At 42.1% G+C, this 17121-nt stretch overlaps 1 protein-coding gene across 2 annotated transcripts in view; it reads right to left on the reverse strand.

The window, feature by feature from the left end:
• The window catches only part of LOC125751100 (receptor-type tyrosine-protein phosphatase O-like), a 49698-nt gene extending 34611 nt beyond the window's left edge, over positions 1-15087 (reverse strand). For both annotated transcript variants that reach the window (XM_049029655.1, XM_049029646.1), the window contains exon 1: positions 14749-15087. In XM_049029655.1, the coding sequence (XP_048885612.1) occupies positions 14749-14814 (66 nt within the window). In that variant the 5' untranslated portion in view covers positions 14815-15087. The remainder of the gene's footprint in view (positions 1-14748) is intronic.
• Positions 15088-17121: the final 2034 nt, after the last annotated feature.

A 17121-nucleotide genomic window follows, 5' to 3' on the forward strand; every position in this document is an offset into this window, starting at 1 on the left:
AACCTATTAAAACTGTAATACCATAATGACATCACCAATTCACCTCCCATAATCTCTTATCCAGTCAGGATCATGGTCAACCTGGCCCCAGAAAACTCAGGCCGCAAGGCACAAAGACCCTGGATGTGTAGCAGGCCTGTCACAGTGTACGCACGCTTCAGTACACACTACAGACCACTCAGAGTCACTGATTCACCTAACATGCATGGAACATGCAGGGCAAGAGGCAGGATTTGAACCCTGAGCCCCGGGGGTGTGAGTCTATAGTGCTAAAACCACTAAACCACCCCAGCTGGTGCTCATTTAGAGTTAATGCAGTTAAGTAGTTCAGCTGGCGTTTCTTTTCAAATTAAAGAAACAGGATAGTGTACTAAAGCCCTGCTGGCAAGGGGAGGCTGCATGTTCGCCTAGGGCAGGGGTGTCCAAACTTATCCGCAGGGCCAGTGCAACTCCCTAATTAGATGACTAATTAGAGGACTGATTGGCTGAAGAGTCCTCACCCCTGGGTTTGAACACCTTACCTACAGGTTATCCCAAAAACCTGCACACACACTGGCCCTTTGTGGATAAGATTGGACACCCCTGGCCTATGGTGTTGAGGCTTTCCTCCTGCAGCCCAAAGACATTCATTTAGGTTAATGGGGATCTCTAAGAGTATACTTACACTCGGCCCAGTTGTCTCATATCCTCCTCACTCCATTGTTAGATTACGGTAACGTTGCGCTTAACGTTCTGGTCCCAAGCAAGCTTTCGTTGGTTGAATAAACTTATGAAGAAAATCACTATGGCGCAGCACGATGCAGTTCTTCATTTGGGCACGATAACACACAACCCTCTTACAGATTTATTGAGTAGGCAATGCAGCGATTATCATTTAATCGTGCTGTCCGGTGTTTTACCAGGTATCTAAGTTTTTGCATGTTGCATCTAGTTGTACCTAGATACCCTCGTCAGCCCAAATTTCCAGCAAACGCTGCACCTCTGCCATAGATCTAATTGATCCCTTTGCTGCGATGTTTGTTCAATATTTGTCGCTACCTGTCGATATGCTACCTCGGCTACCCTGTTGTCCTTCAAGCCCTTAGTGTGTTTCTCCAGCTCCCCAGACTGCTGCATAGCTCACTGGGCTGAGCCTGTGGCTATAAATCCTTTGGTTTAAATCCCAGACCAGCTTCTTTATTTACAACTACTGGATTTTGCTCCCAAGTGTTTATTTTCTAATTTTAGTTTTCTCGTTCCTAGCTTTTGGTTTGCGTTCCGTTTTGGGTTTTGCTAGGTTTGTGATCATGTATTACTTGACTTTCTTATATTCTTAGTGTTTGATTCTGTTTTTTAATTTTCCTGTTGGTCTCCTAGTTCCATGATGAAGTTTATTTGACCCCCCTGTTTCCCTGTGTGTCATGATTGTTCTGCCTGATTGCTTCTTGTGTTGTACCCTCTCTGATTGCTTAATTGTTCCATGTCTCACTCCTGCTGCTGTGTTACCCGGTACGGTTTGTGTATTTATATTCCTGCCTCAGTTCAGTTCTGTAGTAGTTGGTCATTTTGCCAGAATGTTAGAATATGTATTAGGTTTGTGCTAAAGTTGCTGTGTTGCTACTCTAGTCCATTAGCTACTTCTGCTCCCTATGATGCTCCGTGTTCCATTTGTGTTTCTTGTAGATATTTGCCATTTTCCTCTTTTGCTTTTTGACCCCCTGTGGTACGTTTTTTAATGCCTTCTCGATTTCATTATGTTTCCCTAATAAATCCCTTTGTTGTCTTCGAGCCGCAAAGTGCATTGTCACCTCCTTTCCCTGTCTGCACCATGTCCCGCGTTCATTATATACAGTCTACCCGATGAATTCCTTCTGGTTCATGTAATGTGTACATCATTGACGTTATGTCTGCATTCCATGCTTGGGGATAGTTAGTGATCACACTACGCGTACTGTGCCCAAGTCCAGCTGAACCATACCCCAGCCAACGTCTTCAAGTGGGTCAGGGTATGGTTAAGCGTACTCTGCATGGTATGAAGCGATCACACCAGTCAAACAAATTGGACTTTGGGCTCACATGTGCTCAAGCACGGTACGGAACGGCTTGTGTGTGTACACCCAAAGTTGCCCACAGTGCACAACTGTGTTTGGTCCTTGCAAAAGACTAGCTAGAAGACCATGTTCATTTAACACTCAGCTTCAAATGAGGCCATGCTGACTTCTGTTGAACTGATTGATTATGTCATAAGGAGTTTGCTGGGCTGAACATCATACAACCAAAAGTGGAAGAGAAGAGAAAAATTAGACAGCTTTTTTCAGCTAGAGTCAGTTTCCTAACTAATTCAGCCATCCAGCTTCCAGCCACTTAACCCTATACAGGGTCACCTGGAGCCTGTCCGAGTCGGTACAAGGAACACAGCTGGGAAATTCCCTGGATGGGATGCCAGTCTATCACAGGGCACATACACACAAGCTTGAAGGGCAATTCACTCAAAGATGCCATAGAATTACCAAGTTCAGAGTCCTGTACACAAACCTGGGGAGAGCATGCAAACTTCACTTACACAACAGGGGATGAACCTCTGACTCTGAACGAAAGAGACAACTGAGCCACCCGCAAGCCAGTCAGCCTGGCTATGTTTTGTTGTGTTCTATTCCTGGTTTTCTGTTTAAAAAACAGTCCATTTCATTCACTTGCAAGCATGATTTGTTGAAGTTCACAGTTTTACACGACAAAGCTGCTGGCTTGTATCTGGCTGCTTTGTGCCACCTGCTCTCCGACCCCAATGACCCTGCGGGCCATCGGTCTGTCAGTAATGACACTAATGATCATCACATCCCATCGTCACATAAAGACGCAGCCGATTCTCCTCACCGTCAGCAAGTTCCTCGGCTTGTTTTTACACTCCTCTTTGGGATTACCACTCGCTATGTTTATTTTATACTTCTGACTTGCTAATCATCATTCTTTGCTTCTATTTCTCACGTCGTCGTCTGTATCTCGTACTAAAACAGCAGCGGGATGACAGGCTCTGTTTTGTGCTTTTTTTATCGGTTTGTTTAGGTGCAATAAGGAAGCTCTGCTCCTGGTGAAATAGAAGAGTTTCCTGCTGTGAAGTATGTCAGAAAATAGACTGACCCACTGATTCCTTTTCAACACTGTCTCTGTGTAAAGAGAGGAAATTAATTCCTCGTTTCAGGGCTGAATCTCATTACCCTCGATCTCATCTCCACAGGACGCTGCCCCCGGCAGAAGCACTCCTCCAGAGCAGGATATCTCTGAGGAACATCTCCTCAGCATGCTGGTGTGTGCCTCTCAATCCTGATGACCCATCTTCCCACGGCATGGGTGTCCTCCTGGGTCACACGGTCCATTCTGAGCAGCTCCGAAGCATCACCTCGCCTCTTTGTTGCCAGGGCAATAGCGTCAAATGGTAATTTTTCCAATTTTTACCCACTCAGCAGAATTCACTCGGCACCATAAGCAGCTCCAGACCCTATTTCTGTGTCAGTGCCCATGAAAAAACTGATTTGTCCTGTATATTCATATATATTTTCACCCTCTCTGCACGTGGGTAATGGGGGTGGCGTCCCATATTTATTCAGGGATCTGCATTTATATATACTGACATCTCCACTCTGTCTGCGTTTGTGAAGAATGAGCATGTCTCAGAGGCCTTCTTGGTGAGTGAACAGCCACCGATGGTACATCCATTGACAGGATGCTGCTTCATTAAGGCGAGCGGTGGGAGGCGGGAAACTGGTGAGCTTAGCGACACCGTTACGGCTGGACGGCGGCCACAGGCCTCTGAATGGGATGAGGTGTGGAAGGAAGCAGGATACCTCACTCTGCAATTCCCCAGAGAAGGAAAACTTGAATCCATTCCTTAGAAAAATTTTGTGTAAAACAATTCAGTCACAATTTGTGGTGTGAAGTTGAATTATATTAACACCACAGAACAGGATATTCCACCAGCAGACAAAGGGAAGGGAAGAAGAGGGTAGCAGCTTCAAGAGATATGAGTCCTGAACCTATAGGACCAATTCAGAGACACCTGTAGGAACCATCAATCTCCACCCAGAGAAGCATCACTGTCTTCATTCCAAGTAAATAACGTCTCTTGGCACACTGGAGAACCCAGAAACCAGCACTAGGTCACTAAGCTCTCATCTGTTGGATGACTTTTTGCTGTTTCATCAAGAGGTTTCACAGGAAAAGTTAAGAAAGGTTGGAAGATGAATGGACAGAAGTATTAAGCGATGGCACCATAACTGTCTTTGTGACACAAATGCATTTCTGGTCCTGGTATGGATTTTTGCTCTCTCTGAACGTACAATTAACAAACCTTGCCTTGATTTCTGGGTGATGTCTGACCTTGATATGACAAATACTTTAATTTTAGTGCTCATTTTCTTTGAAATAAGAGAATATAACTGATTTTATTACTGAACCTAAAGAAATTTCAGTGTTATGTCATCTTTATAATCTGACATTATGACCTACCTTGCTGTATATTCCTTAAGGGACAAATGCACTTTGCGCAGTATAGCTTTGGCACTTCTGGGTTTGTCCTTTTGCTTCTGCAGTGCGCAGTATCCCAGTATTTCAGTGAGGTCAGCAAGTGCTGTGGCCTCACACCTTCTGTACTATGGCTTCCATACCTCCTCTGATTCTGTGAATGTGGCGCTTGGAAAGTCTCCTCCTGTTTCACCAGGTTCCTCTCACTGACGTCCCTGAGTTACCCTTGTGTGTTTCCAGTGAATGGACTGGTATCCAGCTTTGGACCCAGGTAACTTGTACAAGTCAGTGTGGAGCTTGCAAACTCACAGTGACATGCTATCAGGACCCTTGCCAAAAAGCAGCGAGAGAAAGAAACAACGGCAATATCATTTTAATAGCACCCCCTCCCGATAATGAATACTCCTATAATTAACATTTCATGATGGTAATTCTGAAGAAATTCTGTCACACTTAATACTAAAAATCTGATTAACTTTCCACAGAAATTCCTGTGCTCAGTTGTTGAAGCAGGAACATCAATAGTACTTTCTGTATTTGGAGTACAATTTTAAAACACTGTATAATATTCAAATTATATTAAGATTACTCTGCAATAATGTTTCAGTTGGCTACTTCTAGCCGTGTGGTATTACTGCGATGGGATTCCAGACTCTCTCGTGAACCTCGGATGATGCAGGACCACACAGCCTCTCAGCTAAGGAATCCTCTCTACCTTCCACTGCAGAGCGCCTGCCAATAGGTCTGACATCAGGGCAAACAAAACCTCAGCCAGCTACACTGATTGAAAAAACCGGCAACAATAGATTAAACAGCACTTTCCAGAATGTCAACGCTGATGTAGAGCATCCAGTTGAATATTAGGACCCCATTATTTCCATACCCTTCAAAGACATGTGATGATTTACAAATATACCTTTATACGTTTTTTGATTAACTTAAAATTTAGTTAACAGATAAAATATCAATTGCCAGGAGTTATTTCATTATAGTTCACAAACATATTCTACTGTTAAACCAAAGATGAACTTTACCCCAGCTGAGCAGCTAGACGGATCATCTAAACTGATGTCTGAATCCATTGTAAAGGTGAAACACTTCCATATAACTCCTACTGGATACACCAGCACCTCTGAGTTTAACATCGCGTCTTTATAAATGTGTGGGCCGGTGTTCTTCAAGGCAGCCGAAGTGATCCCCGCTTGGCATGACCTTCAACATGACCTTCAGAAACAGGCGAGTGGAAAGTCATGTTTTATTCATCGAGAAAAAAAAATTTCGTCTTGCTGGACGGCTGCAGGGAATGGGATCGGTATGGTAACAGGAATCAGGCCACAGTGAAGAGGTGCAGAGGGTCTTAGACCACAAACAGAATAATGCATGTGCTTTTTGCATTGATTGTGGAGTTACAGATTCATCACAACATTTATGATCCTCTCTGACGATTTTTGATGATGGAGATGGTTGGAGGGTGACTTTTTATGAAAAGACAAGTCAAAGTTGACTGAAAGAACCTTGCCAGTCATCTGCTGATAATACAGTGCAAGGACCCCCTCCCCCCCCCTATTTATCAAACACAAACATCAGAAAGGTCTGGAGATGCACATGGCTTCTCAGAAAACCCACATCACATGAAGGCTTAAAAATGACAGTGTTCACTACAGAACTGTATCAGATACTACAGACCCAGAGTCATGGCTGTGGGCACAGAGACCAAAACACAATCAATGCGACTGTCAACACACCAACCACCTCCATTATGAAAAAGGAAAACCACAAATCAGTCATGATTCACTTGTCCTGTGAATACACTCTAACTTAAATTCTCTGTTGGATTGCATTTCAAGTTGCAATAAATCACAAAAAAAACAGAATGTAAATTAAATCTCTGGTCTAAAAGATATGAAAACTTCTAGAAGCAATGGCTTTGACAGTACTTATGCAAGTACTGTAATAAAACCAGAAGTGTGTGTAGCCAGTCTCAACATTGATGCTTTTTAGCAAAAAATGCACTGCTGTGCGTCATATATCTGCACTATATGTATTGGGACACACCTCAAATTAAAGAGATTCATACAGACCCATTGCCATATGTATTAAAAGAAGCACGGAGACATACAGTCAGGTTTACAAACATACGTGAAATAATGGGTGGTTCTGAAGAGCTCAGTGAATTCAAGATTGGTGCTGTCATAGGATGCCACCTTAGCAATAAGTCAGTCTGTGAAATTGCTTCTCTGCTAGATGTTCCACAGCCAATTGTAAGTGGTATTACAGCAAAGCAGAAGCGTTAAAGTAACAGAGAGGCGTCGCCGAGTGCTGAGGAACGTAGTGTGTTAAAGTCACCAGCACTTTGCTGACTGATTCACTGCAGAGTTCCAAACTTCCTCTGGCATTAACTCCAGCACAAAAACTGTGTGCTGAGAGCTTCATGGAATGGGCTTCCATGGCCGAGCAGCTGCATGCAAGCATCGCATCACCAAGTGCTTGGCACTAAGCATCAGATGGAGTGGTGTACTGTAAAGCGTACTGCCACTGGATTCTGGAGCAGCGGAAACGTGTTCTGTGGAGTGACAAATCATGCTTCTTTGTCTGGCAGTCTGATGGACGCGTCTGGGTTTGGTGGACGCCCGGCGAACATTACTTGCCTGACTGTAAAGTTTGGTGTAGGAGGGATAATGGTATGGGGGTGTTTCTCAGGGGTTGGGCTAGGCCCCTTAGCTCCAGTGAAGGGAACTCTTAATGCTTCAGCACAGCAAGAGATTTTGGGTAATTCTGTGCTTCCAGTTTCGTGTGACCAGCTTGGGGAAGGTCCGATTCTGTTCCAGCATGACCCAGTGCACAAAGGAAGGTCCACAAAGACATGATGTCAATAAAAAGCCCACCTCTACAACCACCTGCGCTTTTCATATGGTATAACCCATAGTTAAACGAACAGAAAAACAACATTCATCCCTACGGTAATCAAAAATTACATTTGTATGTTCAAAAGAGCCTTCAATAACCACTGAACTCTAAAGATAAACTTCTGAGTACTATAATAACATAAAGTAAAAGTATACAAATACACCATTAATCTCTAACAGCCCCCAAAATTCAGTGTGAATCTTCCTAGATTAAATGAAGTCCTATTGATGGAGGGGATTACTTGCACTTGACTTGATAGAGTAACGCAGAGTGACTGTTTAATCAGCACGAGTAATGGAGGGAAATAAATCTCGTTTCTGTCGAAACTGTGGTGCAACCTCATGTTCTGACAGCTGATGCTATTTGCTTGAATACTAAGCGCCATTAGAAGAAAAGGAGCAGAGGAGGGAAGGCAACCAAACGGTTCTGCTGATAGGCAGATAGGCATGCCCGTAGCGGGTTCGCTTTCTCTTCGTCTGATTGGTCCAATTTGTCGAACCATTCGAAGGGATCCATAATGGATTTTGCATAAATCCCCGGTTTGTAAACTGTACCATTCCAGAAGATCCAAGGCAACCACAAAATATGTTCTTCACAAACATTTCTAGACATACTGCACCTCCTGTTTAACAGTGAGCTAGTCAGCCCAAATCTACAGAAGATTTTTATTTGATGTTAGCTTTCATTTGCTGCTCTCTCTTAGAATGAAACGACTGATTTATGCAATTTATATAATCCCAAGGAAGCCTGCACCATATGAGTTTATTTAACTGAAATCAGTTTAATTTTATGTTTCTAGTTTGAATGTCTTTAGGATCGTCCACGCATTCTCAAAATACCTTCTGCTTAACAATATGCAAAATAGATTGAACCCTGGCATCTGATATCTCAAAAATGACCAGAGTGTCTGTTCAGAGACCAAACCAGAAAGGTAAATGGATGCGATGGTCAGATAAGAATTACACTGTTTGGTTGGTTGGTTTCATCAAAGATGGGCTACGCTGTATATCCTTTACCACACCCTCCAAAAAGCAAAATTAAAATATTCAAATAGTTTTTCATATTCCATCATCTACAATATCCTTCAATATCCTTTAATATTCGGAATGAAAAAGTCACACACGTTAAATTTGGGAGACAATGTTAAAACAGGACCTGGATCTTGTGTATTTCAAGTTAAAAACAATTATAAGATGATTCTGAAGCATCCCCTTTGTCACTAATTGTACAAAAGCCCCAGAAGCACACACTAATAAGGTCGCCACTCATGTACCAGGCCTTGTTTGACTTCCTGTGGAGCCCTAATTTGGGAGCTGCACTCCTGTCCACTCCCACTACCAAGAACATTCCATTGTCCTCAAGAAAAAACATGCCAGAGCTATTGAAAAAAAAGACTACGCATAGGTTTAAATTAAAAAACAACTGCATCTGGAGGGTAACGTCGGTCCTTGAGTGTATAATCAAGCTAATTAAAATGGAGATGCTTGTCATGGGATGTGGGCTTTTAATTAAAAGTAAACATGGAGGAATGTACAGAGGTGGTACTGACAGACGCACGAAGAGACGTCCGGTTAGGAAACCTGTAAGCTTTCACCTCGGGTGCCCACCCAACCACAAACACAATGGCCCCTTATCCAGATTCAGCCCCTTCATCTAATTAGGAAGCCCTACAGAGTGAGGATAGGTGGGAAATTAAGCTCGCAGGTCTGCTGCATGTACGCTGCTGCCCTCTCTCAGTGCGGAGCAATAGTAAGTTCAGAAGGACTTTCATGCAAATCGTACTCTGTCTTTGCATAGTATGTTAAGTGTATATAAGGGACCTTTCTGGTGATGGTTTTGCGTTTATATAAAACACTCAGGGCCTCTAGTCAATGACATATTTTCTAATGACTTTAAACATCAGGGTTATCAGCGGTCTCCTTGCTGAAGGGGCAGCCTGATAGGGGCAGAAAGATTTTCTGTTAAAAATGTATCAAGAAAAAAAGCTAATAATGCAAATTAATTTGCCTTTCATCTGAAGGATGCCAGTTAATATTAAGCATAATGCCTTGTACAATTCATTTTCAATTTACCTAATTTTTCAACCTTTCTTTATCTGGGTTACTCTGTGTTACATACTTTGTGGTGGTTGTATAACGTTGTTAAGCGTGGAAACTGGAATTCCATTAAAATTTCTCATACAAAGACAAGTCACCAAACTAGTGATGAAATCTTTTCAACTCATTTTCAAAGATCTTTTGGATGTGGTAAACTGTTGTGTTTGATATCCTTTCCAACTTTTTTTTTGTTCATCAAATTATTCACATTTATTTAATAAAAGACACAAAAAATGTCAAATATTCCGAATTATCTCACACAGCAGGATGCCTCGCATGATATTCCCGCATTTATTTTCAGACAGGAAACTCGCAAACCTCGGAAGACCCATTAAAGGCTCTGCTGTCCTGTCATGTGCCGAAAGTGCAGTAAATGCACGCTGGCAGATTGCTCTGCCTTAATCTCCGCATCCCTCCCTCGCCCTGGGCTGCAGTGGCGTCCTCCGTTATATGGCTTAATTGGATAAGGGTTTAGCTCTCTGCCAACATAAGCAGCCTTAGTTTGGTCACAGCGTTAAAGTCTGCGGGTCTGTTTGGTCGACAGCGGCCCCAGGATCTGAATCTGTGACTCGCTCGTGCAGCACTGGCATTTCCCACATTACAGATGCCCCCCCTCCCCCCCCGTCCAGCACACACTGATCCCCTCACATGTCGTCCCTGTACCCTTCCGTCGCACCCTGTTCTCTTCCAAAAAGGGTGAGCTACCCCATCACTCCTGTGTCCACCAGTCTCACAAGCCCCATTCACCAATGGAAGAAAGGGTCGTTCTTTTATTTATTTTTTTTAATGCTTTGCCAACATCTTCTGTCTCGTTCGCAATAAACTGCCTTCCTGTTCTGGTGGGGTTTGAGGCTGCAGTAATAATGTGGGGAATGAGTGTGTGTGTGTGTGTTTTGGGGGGAGGGGGGTCTTCCCAATTTGGGATGCTGGCTTGATATCACAAACTGGGGAAGTGGCTCACAGATTCCTCACAAAGGATAGTCGGTAGGGCAGACTTTACGCAGGACACTGATTTCTTTTTTAACAAATCATTCATCAGCGTCTCAATACGCAAAGACATGTACATATACATTTACCATTGTATTAAAAAGCATATAATGAAATATGTTTCACTGTACCCTGAGATGTTTATCATAGTAGCAGGTCTACGTCTGCTGTAATGTGTCACTTGTCTGCCCTTTAATGAGCATCAGTCAGTATCACGTTTGGACACTGATACCAACTGTTTATCTTCAAGTCACCCCCAATGGGTCATTAAAACACAGACGTCTTTCAGCACGCCTGATATCACGGGTGTGGCATCCGTGTGCATGAATAAGTTTGGCTTGCTTTGCCTGCAGTTTGGTAAATAGCACTACTTCCTGTTACACCAGCCATTCCATCTCTAACATCTACAAATCAGATTGTTTTAGAACCAAGCCCGCAAAAAAAGTATATGAATTAATGTGACTCGTTTTCAATACTTTTCCATTTCAGTTCACCTGCAGCTAACAGGCAGTACTGGAAAATGTAACATGAGGATGTTTTCTTGTGCCAGGAAAATGCCATTTCAACCTTAGAAACCTTCAGGAAGTGTTAAAAAAAACATTTTAACCTTGTAGAATCGGACGGTTATTCGAAGACACAAAGAGCCTTGCCCGAGATCCCGCCTTCCGTACACTGCCAGCTATTTCGGAAAAAAAAAGCCCTTCACTTGCGCCAGCATCACATTAAACACGATCCATTGTATCTGCAAGCCAGCAGAGGCATACTTGGTCTTCATATTTTGTGGCATTATAATTAGACAGTAGACCGGGGAAGGGGGGGGGCAGTTAGAGACTGATAGACCCTCACCGTTTTGTCACTCCACAAAGACAATGCGGAGTTAACATTCATAGAAACCTAACGAGGACACGCAGGAAGCTGAATTAGGCTCTTATCTCACTCATAATTGTGATGAGGCCTTAATCGTTTACTGCACAGCAGTTTTAACCAAAAAAAAAAAAGATTTTCTTCTAGGAAGCATCCATTAAAAGGATCAAAAATAGCACGTGAATCCAAACGCTTACATGCTTACATACACTGCAAGAATAATTCTTCTGGTGAAATTAGAGAATGAACTTCACCATCATAACGCCAAATATCTCATAATCATCAGCACATTTTGTGAATGATTTAAAAAATATATACATATACCCAAATTAGAAGGATGATGGAATTTAAAAATCCAAAGGGCAGCTCTATAAGGTGAGGACAAGTGGTTTTGTTCATCTTAGAATTTATTATTAATTAAGGGGATTTTGATGGGACTATTTACTATTAACCAGACCTGAACTATTTACAGGCAGCAAAATGCATGTTATCGTATAATCGTGGCCAGTTGACCATTGTCATTAAAGCCGTTCTCAGAAAGCTCTCGCAGAAAGCACATTCATCAGCAGCCCAGTGAAGCCAGCATTGTGGCTCATCCTGCTTCCTAAAACCATCTCCTGGACACCTCATGAGAAAGGAGGCTTTCATAAATCTTATTACTAAACTTTCTCCTGGTGGAAATTACAAACTGGTGCCACTTAAAATGTTTAAATCCAGGTAATTGTTTTGTGTTTTTTACACTAATCTATTTATTAATTGCTTTTCTGTATAATATGAATTACTGAAAAACAATTTCTAAATGTAATAACTGGCTTACAAAACTGGCATGTATTGCATTTTGGGGCATGACTTGTGGCCAGTCCTTACCTATAATTACCGACAGGTGCTGTGGAGACAGATTTATGAGCTTTGATTCATTCCTGAGTTAAGAACAGTAAAATCTACATCCTCTGTTGAAAAACTTAAGTGCAGGAGATCCAGAAACCTTTATTAATTATCTTTACCCTAATTATTAAGTATCCTGAACTAATAAGAGTTATAACCAACATTGTGTCTTTCTGTCCATGGATTAGGAAATGAAAAGCCATGTTTATAGTGGGGGCGGCATGGTGGTGCAGTGGTTAGCACTGTTGCCTCACAGCCTGGGACCTGGGTTCGAGTCTCCACCAAGGTTACATGTGTGTGGAGTTTGCATGTTCTCCCCATGTCGTCGTGGGGTTTCCTCCAGGTACTCTGATTTCCCCCCACAGTCCAAAAACATGCTGAGGCTAATTGGACTTGCTATATTGCCCTTAGGATTGCGTGTGTGAATGAATGGTGTGTGAGTGTGCCCTGCAATGGGCTGGCCCCCATCCTGGGTTGTTCCCTGCCTTGTGCCCATTGCTTCTGGGATAGGCTCCGGACCCCCCTTGACCGAGTAGGATAATGGATGGATGGATGCTTAATCAAAGAAAAAACAAAAAAAAAAGAATTTAAAGGGGTTGTCATGAAATATTTAAAGTCAGTCTATTAACCATAAAGATTGAATCATTAGCTTCACTTCACTAATCCACCGGAAAAGAGCCTTGGTATTTTGTGTCATAAATACATCTTTCAGCACACTGAGGAGGTCAAGACCGACCTTCTTCCACAAATCACCTTCATCCACGCCATGCCTTTGTACCACCCACATGCTTTCGGATGTGAATTCTTTCTTGGAACAAATTCTCGGATGAGTTCCCAGATCATAACTATGCTTTAAATTTGTCAGGTCAAACCCACGGTGAGCCAGATGTTCTTAGCTAAGACGTCTGGTAGCGGAGGACACCTTGAGGCTATAACCAGTGGATTAGTAAATTGAGTTTCCTGCTGAGTTGTCTGTTCAAACTCTAATGCAGACTAACATAGTACTTAAATTAAACCAATAATTCCATCTCTTTAGCTGGTCTTATTTAAATTCCATTAACTGTTATTGATTACCTGCTGAATTAATTTACTTACCTTGATCATATTCTATGCTATTTTGGCAGCCACTGTGAAAAGCTAAGCGGGGAAGGTTTCCCTTTTCTGGACAGGTGAGTAATGCATAGACATACACAACAGCTAAAGCCAACTAAGGTAAAAGGCAATTTGAGGAATGTTAACATTTTTACATAAATACGATCAATTGAAAGGTCCATAAGATTTGATCCGATTAAATTTGATATACCCAGTTAGGTGTAATCATTTCTAAGGGTGATTAATCTAGATCAACTTCAGATTCTGACATGAAGAGTTTCTGCAGGTGAGAATGACAGTCAGATGTACTGCACTGCTGGACATTTCAAATCATGAGCGCTGAGATGTTTTGGCCTCATCTAGTACCAGTAATAAGGCTGGCAGAAGACATTATGACCCAGAATCTGATTATTAACAGATAGGACACAAGACAATCAGAGATGCCTGTCAAACAGCGCTTGTCCGTACGAGACCAGAAGAAGATAGTAATTGACAGTTGAAAAGTGTCAACTAAGCTCTTGTACAGCAGACCATTTGCTGCCTTATATATCAATAAACCTCAATAAATGAAAGAAAACCTTTCCACAGTGATTAGACAATTATTCTATTCCAGAGGTTTGGATATCCGTGAAATGAAAGCATTCTCAAATATAACCTTCATTATAAAAGTTTTCTTAGGACTGCTTGGAAGTCAATCACCTGGTCGGTCAACTTCACAAGTAAATAACCTAATAAAAAAATGCCAAAAATTTTGCATACCTAATGGCATCTAAGCTAGTGATACATTTGATGTTTTCATAGTTAATGAACTTCTAGGGCTGATACAGAAAAATTTGAATTCCTGTATTGTACGTAATTAAAAAAACATCTAAATTTAAGAATCAAAAACTCAGATGGTAAAGTCAAATATTTACCTCCGACATACAGTAAGAGTACTGGGGTTCATGGCGACTTTAAATAGATTTTCAGGGTGAATCTTTCTTAGGTATATTGGCTGAACAGTGAACAGTAGATTTTTTTCAGTTCTATACTTTAACAAAAATGAGCAAAAATAATTAATTAATGCAATGTAGGGAAGGAAATGTTTGTTTAGGAGACTTTAGAGTTGGCATTTATAGTAACTTGTTACTCATAACCGCGCAACAACGCGATGCCATTTACCAAGGAATTCCTTCTTAAGGGGAATAGCTGCAAAAAAAAAAAAAAAAAAAAAACATGATGAGAACGACCCAAATTTTGCTTGAACGAATATTTTCAATGACGCCGAAAAGCTGCGGCTCGTCTCTTCCCGGAATAATTAAAGGACATGCTGAAGAAACCCTGAATAGCTCAAATTTTACTTAAGGTCCAAAGCATAAATAGCCAGCGGATCCTGTGTAATATCTTGCATTTATAATTCAGAAAAAAAGATTATTCTCACCTGGATGCTGCATAGGAGGCATATCGCACAAGGCAACATTGATACGAGGATCCCGCGGAAATACATTGAAATTAGCGCCTCTCTTCAAAGCAGCGCTGCTGGGTTGCTCATCGGAACAATGGCGAGATTTTCTGCGGCATCAGACAACTGCCAGCTTATCGTTTTAGTGCGCAGCAGTACCAAATCCTAGCAGTGCGCCAGTGACGGAGGACTCCGGTGTCAATGGACGCGTCCTGATCGTCGGTTTCAGAGAGATGGATTACCGGTTCGCCCAGCGCGACTGTACAGTCACATCAGCGCCGCGAAGAGAGCGGACACCGGCAGCATCCCTCATTACTCTTCGGGGGAGACCGGCGGACACGCCCCTTCGTGACCACGCCCCGACATCCCGGCCCCGCCCCCGTTTCCCATGGCAACTGAACCGAGGCACCTGCCGGTGCACGTTGGGCGCGTGGTGGGAGGTGTTCTTTTCCATTGATGTGCAGTTTCAGTATTTCGCAAAGCCTGTTATATACATCAGGAGGGCCCGACTGGCCATACCGTTCTTTTCCCGGTGGACCAATGGGTTTGTGGGCCGGCAGAATTCCTCCGATCTTGCTATTGTATCGTAGGCGTGTACGTATGGTGGACCTGTATGGGCGATTTTTAATCGCAGTTCAGCCCTGTACATTAGTGCAGCGTGTTTCAAACTGATCTGACTAAATCCAGCTCATTAAATCATTAATCATTGCACTTGTTTCATAGGTTTCCTAGTTCAAAAGATTGCTTCATTACATTATATCGTTAATAACATTTTACACGTAAGTTTATATTCATTTACTTTTTGAGGACGCCTACCCTACATACCAACAACGTGAGTATAGGTTTTACTTAATTGTAAAGCACATATTTATTACAAACATAAGTACCGAGGCAAAAGCGAATGATAGATGATTTTACGCATATTTGCATGTTAATTGGTCTATATCCATGGGGGACAATAAACACAAAGGAATTATTAAACTATCTCGTGGACAGATGGTACTGTAAGTTAGGCAGTCGCCTTTTAAACTCAGCGTTCATATTAATGCATTAAGAAAATATAAAAAGCTACACCAGCTAGGTTATACCCCAAGAACTCAAACAAAAAATGTTCCCACTTTATAGCGAACTTGTATTGGTGTTTTAAATTCTTCATGATGACCTAATGAGCAATATGTGCTACGCATTGGCAACCCTGGGCGTTGTGACTACAAATGATTCTGCCCAAAGCCTCGCTCGCAGGGTACAAAGGATATTCCTCGAATTAGGTTAGAGGAAAAATAATATTTTCAAATTCAGTAACAATATGTCTATAGACGTACATATGGGACACGTTTCAATTCCATGAAATCTCGGCTTAAAATCAGATGAATTTACCGTTGTGTATATTTAAGTATTAGTAATAGAAAATTAATTCAGTGGTTGAATTCCTCTACTGGGAAACTTATTTAAATTCTTCTTAAGCATCCATTTGCTTTGGGAAGTTAATAAAGTGTGCTCATCCACCCTTATACAAAAAGCTGAGACCCGCACTTAGTGATCACGGGGAACTAGACAGGATAGTGGAAAACTGGACAGGAAAACCTGGCCGCAGTAAAGACCCAGCACGGTACGATCTGCGACATAGTACCCGTTAGCTGAACGCTTGAAGATTTCGGGCGCGGTGTGTAGCGCCACACCGCTCCGCTCCGTGTTTTCGGCGCCCACGGTTGACGCACTGCCTGCGGACAGCGATCGGAGCGATACGGTGGAACGAGGAAGCTGCATTTAGCGGCAGCTGGGCAGAAACACCGAGCAGCCAATCGCGGCTTTGTTGTGCGTCCACATGGCTGAAATCTCACGCTGCCTATTGGTTGATTCCGGTTTCCAGCAGCCTATAGCATTCCGAGATGGTCTGGCCCCGTTTCAGAGTGACAATGATTGCTTTGAAAACCGGCAGTTGCTAAGATTTTTGCGTTTCTAATAATATTTTCCTTAAAATTGACTTTAATACCTGCAACAATTTTATATTCTCGAGAGTAGACCTGACAAGACGTCAGTTTAATTTCCTCTTGTGGATTCAGTGTTGTTGATATTCAAATTAAATGTAATTTAAACAGAATATAATTATTACCCTTGCAATGAAAACACGTGTCACGACATTACCGATTTAAATGATCGCATTATACTGCAAGTAGAAAGTATCGTATAATATTGATCGATTCTATAAAATTCTATATCCTAGTTAATAATCAATGCAGGTTATATAACGTCCCTGAGTAGCCCGATTTACATTTTTGGTAAACATTTTTGACAGTTGTTATATTCCAAGTTATAAGGGGCAAATCTGTGAATGACGTTTTAATTTTAAAT

The sequence above is a fragment of the Brienomyrus brachyistius genome, chromosome 1, assembly GCF_023856365.1.
Source record: "Brienomyrus brachyistius isolate T26 chromosome 1, BBRACH_0.4, whole genome shotgun sequence".
Taxonomy (NCBI): Eukaryota; Metazoa; Chordata; class Actinopteri; order Osteoglossiformes; family Mormyridae; genus Brienomyrus; species Brienomyrus brachyistius.